Here is a 13690-nt window from a genome sequence, read left to right as displayed (position 1 = left end):
AAGAAGTCATTACAACCCAAAGTTAGAGTAGAAAAATTATTATATTCTTTTGTCCAAAACCATTCCTGAACTTCCAAACAAACATCAAAAGAACAGATGCACTAATAAATTTTTTTAATAAAAACAATGAAGACGTCATTTCATTCATCTGCCCGGAGAAGAGTTCCGCTTTTAATGCCAATAGATTTCAAACAACCAGGTGAAATAATTTTATTTTTTAGGTTGTAGACATTATATAGTAGGTGAGGTAGATCAGTACATGTCTAAAATTAAAGTTTTGAAATTTTCCAAATGTTAAGTCACATCTGTCAAAACAAATCCGTAATGAAGAGGAAATAAAACATCAATAAGAAATGTATTTGTCAATATCCATGAAAGTGTTAATCCAAATCCGGTAGCTGGTGTTCAAGAACCTTCTGTCAATTTGTTCCTCAGCGTTTACCCCAGGATCCGTATGTTTCTCTGCTTTCCTTCAGTCCCTCCCAAGTTTCTTTCTCACTCTGAACTCTTTGTTTTCTAGTTTTACTTTAAAAACTCTCCTTGGACATTTTTCTTGCTCCTCTGTCAAACTGAGCTTTTTCTGTGGTATTGTAGCAGCTTTCTGTTGTCATACAGTGACATCTAGTGGTCCCAGGTGGTATGTCCTGGTATATTTTCTTATATACACGATACTTGGTAAAACACAAATTACATGACCAAACAACAAAAAAGTGTGATCTACAGTCTGGAAAGAAGAAAAAAAAGATCAATATCAGCTCATAGATGAAGCTCGACACTAAACAATTCTCAGGTGGGATTTGTTCTTCCACCTGTTACGTCTTGAGCTGCCCCAACACAAAAGGCTAAATGCGCCCCAAATGATCCACACCCAGTTCTAGAAACTCCACCAAAACTGCCCAAGACAAAGCCAATACGAAATGCCCCAAAAGTCCAAACAGTTGCCATGCACCACAAAACCTGAATTACTAATGGGCTAACAAAACTGTGGCGATGATTTATGGACTGCAATAACTTCCAATGGACTTCCAGCTAGAATTTGTTAATCCCAGACGAGCCCCCATAAATATGATACGACCCACAGAGGGGGGGGGGGGCATATTTAAGGACACGGGAGACAGGAGGACATTCAGCTTATTCTAATCTTCGTTTCATTGTTTCTCTTCTTGGTTTTGATGAAGGCGGCGGCGTACCCACGAAACCCTTGTCCACCTGTCCCCATAAAAAAAAAAACTGGAAAAGTCCAAACTTAAAGATGGGCGTGGCATCCCGGCCAAACAAACAAACAAACAAACAAACAAAAAAAACAAACAAACAGGTGCAGCAATGGCCCAACCCTGTACAGGGCCATCGGGCCAGTACAGACACCGAACTAAGAAAAAAACAATTGACTCGACAGGAAGTCCTAACAAGCGACCAGGAACAGCAGACTGCGGGAGGCACAGGGAGACGATGCACCTCCCAGGAAGTGGAGATGAACTGAATAAGCAAATGAGACGTGAGCGTGAAACCCCGCCTATTTCTAAAATATCCCAAAAACCCAAATGCGCTCACAACAAATATCCTTAACCCGCTTAATATTAAATAACTATATTAATAAAATAACGGACAAAATACCCGCAGGAGGAACAAAAAGAGGGGGGGGGGGGGGGGGGGACCATCAAGACGTAACACCACCACAGTGTGCCTGTTGCCACAAGCTGCAGCTGCTAACAACCAATGGAAACGAAGCAGAAAATGATGGGACGATCAAAGCGACAACAAGATAATAGATTCCAAGGACGTAAAATGCAGTCTCCATCCAGTACTGACACTATGTATTCTCCTTCATAATCATCGTCTCAGTTTGTTTGAATGTCATTCTAAATTGTATATTTGCTTCCATGGACACCAAAGTGTGCCACAGAATATCACAAACGCTCAGAAATTCTAATTTCACTATGCAACCACAACTAAAATGAGAACTGCATCAGTATATTTCAAGTAAAAATAATCCAATAACTTTTTTTTTTTTTTAAACGGCTGGAAAAACTGACCTTGCTGATGGAACCCTGATGTTTAGAGCTATACAGCCACGCAGAATGCAACACATGTGATTTCTTTTCCTTCACGCTGAACAAATTGAATCAACTATAAACAAAGATCAGCAGGCTGGACAGAGAAATTCTCCAAAAGTAACACCAGCCTCTTGTCACGAGCAGTGGTAGACGAAGGTAAATAGTCCTGCACACCTTCAACAGCGATCAGTGAAAGAGTCAGCAGGAGACTGAAGGACTGAGACGGGACCTAAAATAGAACCTGTGCAGACTGAGGAAAGGATTTATGTGTGACTTATGAGGTATGACAGAGGAAAATTACTGCGTGTGGGATTGTTTAAAGACCCTTCAAAAGTACATTTATTCCTCGGGTCTCAGTCAAGCCTGAAGAGCACAATGAAACATTCCGACAGAAGCCATCCTTCTCTTCTGTTTGGGCTTTTGGTGTGAAAGCATCTGTGTCAGCACCCGACCGGCACTTCATCACGAGGAGGGCCGCGCACGGAGGTACCGAGGCTCGGACCATGCGGCTTTGTGAAACGTCAGCACAGAATAATCCAGAGCAACCAAATCTTTTTCACCTCAGACACATATGACAAATTGGTTGTCACATTCCCACAACACACACGCATAAAGGTTGTGGGTGCCGAGCTTAGTTTTTTATTGTGGTGGCTAAAAGTAGTATGAAAAGGCTGGAAAAGTGAACGTTTAATGCATGAATTGATCATAGAGTGTGATCTGTTCTAAGAGGAAACAAACCCAATGCTCCAGCTCATAAAACACACGGCGGCTGGGTTATCAAACTCCCATTGCCCATTAAAAATCTGTGAGGATGAAAACTCTACAGCCAGAAAGGTCATTGGTCATTGATGGAATTAAGATTGTTTTTTTTCTGTTCTATATTGGTTTACGTTTTTTAGACTTTGTATTGTCGATAATAATTGCACAACATAGGACAGATTGCATGTGTTTGACATAATTTCAGTGCACCAGTATCAGCAACACTTAATTTTTTATATATATATACATATATATGTTATTACAAAATGTGGCAAAGTTTATGACAAAATGCATTCAGGAATATTATTTAAAAATACAGCATATTATTACAAAATGCAGCATAAAGAGGTGAAAATGTATGTATTGTTACATAATGTGGCTTTACCAATGTTCTCAGTGCAGAATTTACCAATATGGACCTGGCCAATCAGGGGTCTTTCAACCATAAAGATTCCAAACTGAACTCCCCCAGTGTCATGAATGTAGAAAAACATTTTGCTTATTGGTTTTATTCCAGAAAAGAGTAGCAAGAAGATAATCCATTAAGTGAGTGTCCGGGGTGAAAAGTCTGGACAGGCTTCAGATGGTATCAATGGACCAGAGGAGTAGATCACCCTCTGCTGATGGTGCAAGGTATTACCAAACATTTGCCTCTCTGGTTCGTTGTGGGCAAAAGAAATCCACATTGGTCAATCAGACAGTTCCATTAGAAAGCCAAGGCTGGAGTTAATCTGTTGAGAATCTTTATAGATTAGAGGTGAAAGCAGCGTTCCCGCCAGTTATCACTCCTGCGATTGCAGCCTGAAGTCCTGACAGGAAGGTGCTTTTATAGTCACATCAGCAGGGAAATGACCATGCAATCTAAAATTGATTCCTCATATGTTTAATACATTCTATGAAGGTCAAAGATATTCAATTAAAAAATGTATCCTCATGAAATAGTGATTTTAATCCCAATTGAAGGTTAATGACACATGTGGCTCTTGAAGTGACAATCTTCATCTCCAGGAAAAGCCGTTTCTATCATTCACAGGAAGCAGGACCAACAGCTATTAATCGTTTATTAATTGGCTTTTTTTGAGTCAGTATTGTACTCCGATTCTTTATTCCAGTTATCGTCAACCCAAAAACATTGTGCCAGCAAGTTTGCTGACGGTTATTAAGTGTGAAGATAGCAAAACATAGCGGAACAAGCTGTCGACCTTTTTGATGAATTGTAGCCTCACTACTGGATGTTCCCTCATTGGGTCGATCTGGGGTTCACCGTCTAGCCCGAGGATATTCTGACACATGGAAAAGGTAAGATGGAGCTTTCGAGCACCAACCACGGGACTGGAAGACGATCCAGACTGAGCCTTGCTCGCTCTGATCCATATATGAATGTAGACTGTGCTGAGACTGTTAAAGCTGTTGAAATAGGCGTCTACAACCATCGGACCGCGGACCGGTACCAGTGCATGGAAAAACTTTAATTTTGAAAATGCACATTTATAATTTCCGTTAGTCTACATTGGGTTGGGGAGCATCGAGTTAATATGTGGAACCAAGACGTCTCCTAACTTGTGTTTCAATTCAGTGATTTACACTAAAACACTTGAAAATGGAGGGAACGTGTTCCAGATTTCGGTCTTGCTGAACACCCGTTACATACCAACGACCGATGGAACCGTTTGATATTGCAGGGATGACAACAAGAAGGCTGTTGGTTCTTTGTGATGAGTTTGCATGTTCTTCCTGTGTCTCAAACTGAATTCCTGACCAAACTTTGAGGCCAACAACCTCAGTTAGGAAGTGTGCAATACATGGGGCACCATGCACCCAAGACTAACGGTTCTATTCACACTCCATCCTGCTGACGAGTCTCTTTTTATTTCTTGTTTCAATCCATTCTGTCATGTGTTAATGCTGCTGAATCCGAGAATTCCCCCACATAGATTAACAAAGTCTATCCATCTATTTGTGCCGCCAATGTGCTATATTTAGCATTTGGCGTTCTTAGCATCGACACGTGACGAACAAGTCGGGTGGACTGTTGTACACACTGCCGGAGAGAAAACAGAGCATACTCGTACCTTGGGCAGGCTCTCGTGGGGCGTCGGAGTGGGACTGCTCTCATCCTGCAGCTGATCCGGATGATCCTGCAGTTTTTTCACTTCAAGGAAAAGCTGAGCCAAAAACTTCTGCTGGAAACGAGTCCGCTTGCCCAGAGCGCCTGCACGAGACACAAGCAATCCAATAGTACACTTAGACAAAAGAGCTCGCCGTCGTTCTCACGCTCACCCGAAAATCATCAGCAAAGTCGTTTCTGCTCGAGGCTCACAGTTCAAAGGGAACATTTGTGTTGTTCTTTTATTTAAAAACTGCACTGAAGTCATCCCTTTTATGTGCTGACGGTAATGCTACTGAAGAGAGTCAGCCAACAGGCTGGCCGGTACACTTTTAATAAAGCATCTTGTCTGGTCTTGGTTCAATCAGAAAAATGGCAGAACGAAAAGTCAAGAGCTCGTGGTAAGGGAAAAGAAAAAGAGCGGGACTGAAGACAGACAGGACTCACTACTGCCACCTAATGCACATAAATGGTAATAGTTTCAGTTTTCATCGTGCACTTGTAGTTGTAACATTCATAAACAGAAAAGACAATGGGTTTTGTAAGAAATAAGAACTTGGCGTTTATAACATGTTTACACAACTTCACCAGTTTCAAAGGAGTAGAATAGAATAGAAACGTTACGGGTTTAAAGAAGAAAAAAAGACCAAAAACATATATAAATAAATAAATAAATATATATATATATATATATATATATATACATACACACAAACACACGCATATGCCCACATTTATTGTAATAATCAATTCTTATCCAATGAAAAAGTAATGATTAGCTAAAAAGTTTGCAAACACATAATATTCAACTCATGTAATGAAAACGATGTTGGTAAAAGATGAATATTGTTAATTCATGTGTTTATCTTCTCAAGTTTCAAAATATACAAAGTTAAACTAGCACAACTAGTTCAACTATCGTTAAATGAACAATTTACCAGTAAGATTTGTGCTGTAAAGCTCTTTGGTAAATAGATCCAAATGATGTGTTGTTGTTTTTTTTTTTAAATAGTTTTTATATTCCAACATCACTCAACTCGAACAAGTCACAATATGTCTGACTAAGACTGAAATGAAACGGGCATTCTCAGCCAATCACTGACCTGTTCACTAGTTGTTTATATATGACACGATTGGTATATGACAGGAGGGGAACATTTGGTTTGAATACAATTCGACACTAATCTATTGCGGCTCTGTGGAGAATTGTCATCCCTGTGATGATCAACTCCTTGGTCTTCTAGACATTCAGCTTCAGATTGTTCACACCGCAGCAGCCGGTTCACCTCCTCCCTGTAGGACGAATTGCTGTTGTCCTGAATGAGTCCCAGGACTGTGTCATCCACATACTTAATGGTGTGATTTGAGGCAGATGCAGAGCAGCAGTTATGTATCAGCAGCGTGAACAGCAGTGGGCTCAGATCACATCCCTGTGGGATCCCATTGAAACAGAGATGGAGCTGGAGTTTTTTTTACACTTTACACTGCAAGTCCCATTCATGCACACACACCAATGGAGGCGTCTGCCTTGCAAAGAGATGGACTTCCACTGGGAGCGGTTTTAACATTGAAAGTAATGGATATGTGTTTGTCACGTGTTGTAGTTTAGGGTTAGCTTAGTCTCAAACTGCATTAGATTCATGGACTTTCAGTTAAGATCAGGGGAGTCCAAACTTCTGTGATATCCAGAAAAATATACAGGCAGTAGAGTAGATGGATTTTCAGCTACCATATTAAAGCTAGCAGAATGATTAAACTTTTATTCTCACATTAAAAGCAGTAAAAGCACTGTATATATTATTGTCATGGTTGAATATCTCTGGTGAATAAGGGTTGATAATTGCTGGGAGCCAACTGGAACTGTTGGAGGGCTGCAAATGGCCCACAGGCCAGAGTTTGGACACCTTCCCCAGTTGTTAGTTGTGTACCTGTCAGGTTGATGTCCAGCGCAGAGAGCTCCTGGGCCTTCTTGATGTGCTCCTTGGCTGGCTGGTACTCGTAGTACGTCAGACAGGTGTAGACACACTCCAGGTGAAACTGGATGGCCAGGTTTCTCTGCTCTGACCACTGCGAGCAGCTCTTCATCACTGTGAAAAGGCAGAGAAGGAAGAAAGCAAGAAATCAAACATTGTAGACTGTTCCCAAAGTTTTCTGGATGCCTGAATAGTGAACAGTGGCTGAGGTGAGGATTTCTTCAGAAAGCTTCTCTTCACATTGAGCAGACCAGTTTCAGGTCTCTTCTTCTCTGATCTGATTGTTAATTTGGTGCCGGCGGAGAGATTGTCCTCAAGTGAGACGAGCAGGAGGGACAAAGCAGAGAGGAGGTGTATAATCCATGATGGAAAGTCATACACTTTCATCCTAATTCAACATTAATGAAGCGGTGTCGGGTTGGATTGTTCCCAGTGTGAGCGAGGGACTAACGGAGGGATTCACCTACACACCCGCTGATTTTACTCCGCAGGAAAATGGCTGCTTGCTGCCTGTGAGAACTGTGGAGTGAAAGATGAGCACTTGAGAGAGACTCTTTGCCCTCATTGCCACTGCGCAGTGTGTTCCAGTACGACACGGTTTTTTGTGCGCGTCCACTCACAAACATTGTGGAGAGTACCGAAAGAACCGTACCCAACCATTACCATCTTTGTAAGCCGTCTGTTGAGGAACCATGCACATTGGTACCAGTTCCATAAGGAGGAACAACGCAGTCGTCTGCTGATTGGAGTGACAATCGTCAGACTTCTTTGTTAATACTGTTAACCAGCTACATGCTCTACAACTAATGACTCTCTCTGTACGACCCAGAACCCCTGAAGGAAAACACTAACAGGGTTACTTGGCACTCCTCATCATTATTCTCTTCACATTTGATGCTTAGGTGAACAAATTTCCTGAAGATGGACCAAACTTTACTTTTTGCATATTCATGTTTTGTTTAAGATGTTGTTGCTCACCACTACTTTGTTATGTTGTTTAAATGTTTCAATTGAATAAATAAAACAATTTGCAGTCATTAAAAACCTTTGTAGATTAACTTCATTGGTTAAAAATTTACTCACCTGCTGTTTGTGTTCAGCACCATTTGTACAATCGACACATTCGAATAAAAATAACAAAAAAATTACATCAATTTACCCCAAAAACATCTCATTCTGAACTTTCGATGTTTGATAGGGATTGAAACACGGGTATTTCTTGATTTGTATTTTCAATCTGAAGAATTAAAATCGACGCCATTACCTAAAGACAATAGTATTTCCCCTTCAGAATATAATTAGTAGCCCATTAGCAATCACCTGATCCAATCAGCAAAACCCCCCAACAAGGTGTCTATTACTTTGTTCCACTCAGTATAAATAATCTTGCTTGTGAATTGCTGCCATGAACTCGGCACAAACAACGCCCCGGATAAAACAAAGAAACAATGCATTGGAACAGAGCAGAGTTAATTGAATCTGTCTGACGGCTGATGAACAGTGTGACTAAAACCGCGAGGAGCCGAGCGAATTAAGTCAGCAACACTCTCCCCACTGAGCCGCAAACAAATCTAAACCGAGGTGGACATAATGGCAGCACCTCCCCGGGCCGCGCGGTGAGGAAACTCATCTGCAGGCTTTCCACAGCCTCCCCCTCACCTCCCAATCAACTCGCTCATACGGAGGCGCCGTCACTCCTCCGGAGTACGGATCGAACCGTTTCGTGGCTTGTCCACCCTTCATACTCTGTTAACCATCGCACAACACCAGACTGCACTTCAACAAATCACACTGTCTGTCTGCAAACAAAAAACTCTGCCAAGCTCCACTCCAAGGGAGAAAACCACCAATAATTACACGAACATTTTAAATGCCCTCTGACAAAAGCCCTGCTGGGACAATACAGAGGGAGAATGCTTTGGCTCTGTGGCTATGAGAGGAGTTTCAGATACCGAGGCAAAGAATATTCTCTCAACCAATTAATCAGTGTTATTCTAATGAAAGCAAACAGCAGCTTCTAAATTAACATCTCTGCAGGATATTGTGGCACTATAAGAGAGCTAATGCCTGCTTCATGCTTCACACACAAGTAGACGTGAGCTCTGTGGAAAAGCTTGTCATGAAATCACAGCCTTTGGGCTAAAGTGATTCTTCCAACTAAAATATTTAGTGCACGGACAGAGGCGGAAGGTTTTCACTTGCTGTACCTTTTGAACAGGACTTCATGTATGGCAGGTAACAATGAACGCACAATGGAGGAAGTACACGTAGTACAATGCTCCAATGTAGACAATTCTGGGTCGAGCTGCAATGGCTGACTCGCAAACATTATTGGTCAGTGACACATAATGTTTGGTGAGATGAAAAACAGGAGAAATCTATTGCGAACTCGATCTTCACTTTGTGTTTGTGCTGGTTTTAGGACACTTTAGTTTTGACACACTTTAAATTTTTCAAACCAGATAGGAATCTTCATGACTTAATCCAGATCCAGACTTCTTAAACCAGAGTCTAAATCCTCCTTGATGCTCCTGAACTCGGTCAGCAGGAACAAACCACCCAGCTCTGGCCACCACTTAGAGTAGTCAAAGACTTTAGGGGCAGCTGTGGCTCGTCTCCTAGAGAACTTGTCTCCCAATCAGAAGGTTGCAGGTTCTAGTCCCATCTCTGCCTGTCCATGTGTCAAAGTGTCCTTGAGCAAAACACTGAACCCCAAATTGCTCCCAATGGACATCCTCCAGTTTCTCTCATTGGCAAAAACATTCGCAAAATGAATGCATTTCCATAAATTCTATACTTATTTCAAAATATCCCCTTACGGCCTCCAGATTTTCTTGTGGAATAACAGCTATAGTTGCCCTACGCAATATGCCACTATGTTGTGGGATTACTGGGCAGTTCAGTTCAGAATGCTTGTTTCATCTTACAACAGATGCGAGGAGGAACATTGAAATGCATTCTCATAGCTCCCAGTCTCCAGCTTTCTCCACTCAGACGAGTACATAAAACTGAAACAGCCTTCACTAAATCCAATAATACAGAATGTCAGAAAACACGTAAAAGGATACATGCTCTTCTTTCAAACAAACAACCTTTTTATACCGGGTATGGCTGATGCAGGTTTTAAATCTTGGGTGGACAAAGGCATAAAACAAATAAAAGCTGTCTATAGAAACAACTACACTACTTTGGTTACGTGTAAGAAAGGTAACTATGTAATTACTCAGACTACCTGCTTTCTTCAAATCAGAAGTTATATGGTGTTTCTTAATTCCGTTAAAATAGAAAGTCAAAAAACATTGCGCTGTTAAAGTTGTTCACATGAGAAACACTGAATGAATGAATGAATCCAATCCGCTGCTGAGAAGTTGACCACCAGAGATTACCAGAAATTACCAGAGATTACCAGAAACCACCAGAGACCACAAGAGATCACCAGAGACCACTAGAGATTACCAGAAATCACCAGAGACCACAAGAGACCACCAGAGATTACCAGAGACCACCAGAGATTACCAGAGACCACTAGAGATTACCAGAAATCACAAGAGACCACAAGAGACCACCAGAGACCACCAGAGACCACCAGAGATTACCAGAGATTACCAGAGACCACCAGAGACCACCAGAGACCACCAGAGACCACCAGAGAACACCAGAGAACACCAGAGAACACCAGAGACCACCAGGGATTACCAGGGATTACCAGGGATTACCAGAGACCACCAGAGACCACCAGGCCTCTATCGGGCTGCTGGACAGAAACCAGAACTGCTGAGAGAAACAGTGGAAAGCACTAAAGCAGAGTGATGAAGTTTCTTGCCTCCAGTCACCGACACAGGACAGTGACTGTTTGGATGTGGAGCACAAAGAGATGGGATGTTAAAGATCAAGAAACTTTTCTATCCACGGTTAGTTCTGGAACTGGTGACATTAAAAAAAGGCAAACAAAACACATAATATCCACAAGAAACAGATAAGATCTCTCTACAAGGCATTTAAAAGACCGAGCGCGAATGGAACCCGTATATTATCAAGTCTTTCTGTTCTGCATCTGGACAATGTGCGTCTGTGCCCAGAGACAGAAAGTGGAGCTGCTGTGGCGGGTGTAGCGAGTCTGCCAAGTCTCATTCACTGACCTGATTCTGTCCAGGTCAGCGAGGTTGTTAAGGCCTGTGCCAGCTGCTTTTTAGGCATGTTTTGGCAATACACAGCAATCTGCTCCCATTCCACGAAGAACTAAAGCGGCAGATGAAGTTCAAAGTTAAAGACCCGATAATAGATGGTGGAGAAGAACACTTGCTTGGAAGTGAAATCCACATTCAAAACACAGAGATTTCAATAAATATGTCACCACTTTCTGCTGACAGTAAGTATTCAGCATATATCCAAATGAAGAGCAAATGGAAGCACATGTGTGAGGTTAAGGCATGATATATTTTCTGTTTTCTGGTATATTTTTCTACTTTTGTTTTGACAGGGTGCCGGCACCTGATTCTGTAGGCAGGTTTTACAGTTTTTTTAATGCGGTTTTTGGCTGAAAATGGAATACAGCAAGTCAGTTTTGTGTTGGCAAACAGAACAACTTTTCCCATTGTAAACATTCCATGAGTCCTGAGGATGTCACACGTAAAGAGCGAAAGGTTCACAAAGACACAGATAAAGAAAGAGTTCACAGACCTTTCTCAATGCTGCTTTGGGCCAGCTTGAAGAGCTGTTCAGACGTGGCCTCCAGGATCTGCTGGTGCAGTTTGATGTAGCGAAGGGTCCACCAGGGCAGTAGCTGCACATCAAGAGAAAAAAACAACAACTGTCATTCAGTCTGCGTAATAACAGTGAGAAGGACCCACAAGTTAATGGGAGTCAAGAGTTGACGAATGCGGATAGATAGATCAACCTCTGGCCACGGGGATGAAGGCTGGTGAGGAAGACGGTCAGTTTATTCCCATTCTGCAGCAACAGCAAATAATCCCAATAGTCAGAAAATGTATTGATCCATTCATGGAAAGACCTGTTGTGAATTTTGCTGTAACTTGTGCAAATAGTACGGAAACATTGAAAGGTTGGACATGCGCATTACAAACTTTACAGAAAGTCACATTAAGTTAAGTGCATTTTAGGTTCATCCTGATATTTCAATCAAAAGTCGAATATCCCCAACTTTTAGTGGGTAGTGTATGTGTGTGCTGGTAACTTTAAATGTTCAGGCAAAACAAGTATAGCATCTATTTCTTATGTCGCAGCAACTTTAATAATACAACATGCATTCAGCCCAGAAAGTACATGTTTAGGTGAATAAATAAATATGAAATGCTGATCTCCAGGCCCTTTCAGTACCGATAAAACACCAGCATGCCGAGTGCTGCATGCTGGAGCTAAGTGCTGACCGTGCACTAAAAACAGCAGACTCCTTGGCTTTTTGCATCTGACCTTAACAGAAAGCGGCAGGAGAGGGGAAAAAAGTGGATGTCTTGCAGCCATGTAAGCAGCTATATTTCCTCTTAGCCCCTCGCCACTTGTACACCCTTGTAGTCATTGGGTACCGCCAGCCTATAAGTGAACCATGTCAAATAAACAAACCTGTGTGTCAGAGAAGATTTCCAGTGTAAGATAACCCCATCCTCAGTCGCATGGTTGCATGGAGGTTTAATTGTCTGTCTCAGTGAATCACTTTCCCCCAGCAAACACGCTTGTGCTCTAACTAAGCGTGTTCACACGTACATCCCGCGTGTCAGCACAACCGTACACGCCGCGATGAGCGCAGCGTCGTGCTATCCCTCCTTATTTACTGTTGTGCAGCGGGCTGTGAGCAGCTGCCGGAAGGGGAGGAATATGGATGAATGGAGTTACAGAAGGGGGTGAAAACCATTATCTGCAGGGGCGATGGAGGGATTTCACACTAGCAGGTAGACGACCTCGGCTCCACGCTACGTGGTGAGGAAACAGTGCTGCTAATTAAATCTCTTCTCCCTCATTAGCATTTAAAGAGGCATATTAACACCGAATCACCTCATAGAGGAAAGGCATTGTTGCATTTGTGACCATGTCTCTACTGCTAATGCCGACACAAGCACCTGTAGACGAATGCAGAACCCGTCCTGTGACATCAGTGCAGCAATAATGATTTTCTGCTGCGTGACTGCGAGATATAAAGAGCTGAGGCCAGAGGATGACTGAGCACACAACTTTCACTGTGTGGTTTACAGACGCATGAAGCCGTTAGCACAGCAACCATTTTGGCTGAAAACTATAAATATTAGTTATCAATCCAAAGTTTGGTCTAGTACTTGTTATAACAAGTCAAATGGAAAGTCCATTTCCCTTAAATTGCTTTATATGTAGGAGTATCACACAGCAGGACTGGTTGAGGTCAGTCTGGACCATTTTCTAGTTAAGCTGCTCTAGGTTTAGACTGCAGGAAGAACCTTCCTGCACTGAGCCTCCTTTCCTTTCTCACTGCATAAATCTCTCACTATATACATCGCTATGTCACAGTTATATGTGTATCTCTCTCAACAGACCGTTCGAAAAAAGATTAAGAGTATTTTGGTCCTACGCAATCTTTTTTTATAATCTGGTTTCCTCTCATTTTCATGAGACACCTCAGTACACTTCCCTTTCAACATTCACCAGTTTTTGCATTCTGGTTATTCCCATAAAGGTGATAAATGTTCTCTTCCAAAGACAAGCATCTGCTATCGACTCGTTTGATGTTGTTTTGTAGATTGAATGATTGATGCTAGAAGCAACAAGACAATTAAAAATGTATTCAATGACCCGCAGTCGCATGCAAAAGA

At 42.0% G+C, this 13690-nt stretch overlaps 1 protein-coding gene across 1 annotated transcript in view; it reads right to left on the bottom strand.

Moving 5' to 3' along the window:
- ttc27 (tetratricopeptide repeat domain 27) overlaps positions 1–13690 on the bottom strand; it is a 101191-nt gene that overhangs the window by 61118 nt on the left and 26383 nt on the right. Inside the window, exons 5-7 of the mRNA XM_080481056.1 lie at positions 11574–11676; positions 6849–7007; positions 4886–5025 (exon numbers count right to left, since the gene is read on the bottom strand). Of these exons, the coding sequence (XP_080337182.1) occupies positions 4886–5025; positions 6849–7007; positions 11574–11676 (402 nt within the window). The remainder of the gene's footprint in view (positions 1–4885; positions 5026–6848; positions 7008–11573; positions 11677–13690) is intronic.

This window comes from Lipophrys pholis (genome assembly GCF_963383615.2).
Source record: "Lipophrys pholis genome assembly, chromosome: 15".
In the NCBI taxonomy this organism is placed as follows: Eukaryota; Metazoa; Chordata; class Actinopteri; order Blenniiformes; family Blenniidae; genus Lipophrys; species Lipophrys pholis.
The sequence above is the reverse complement of the archived record's forward strand: the minus strand, read 5'-3'. Positions and strand labels throughout refer to the sequence as shown.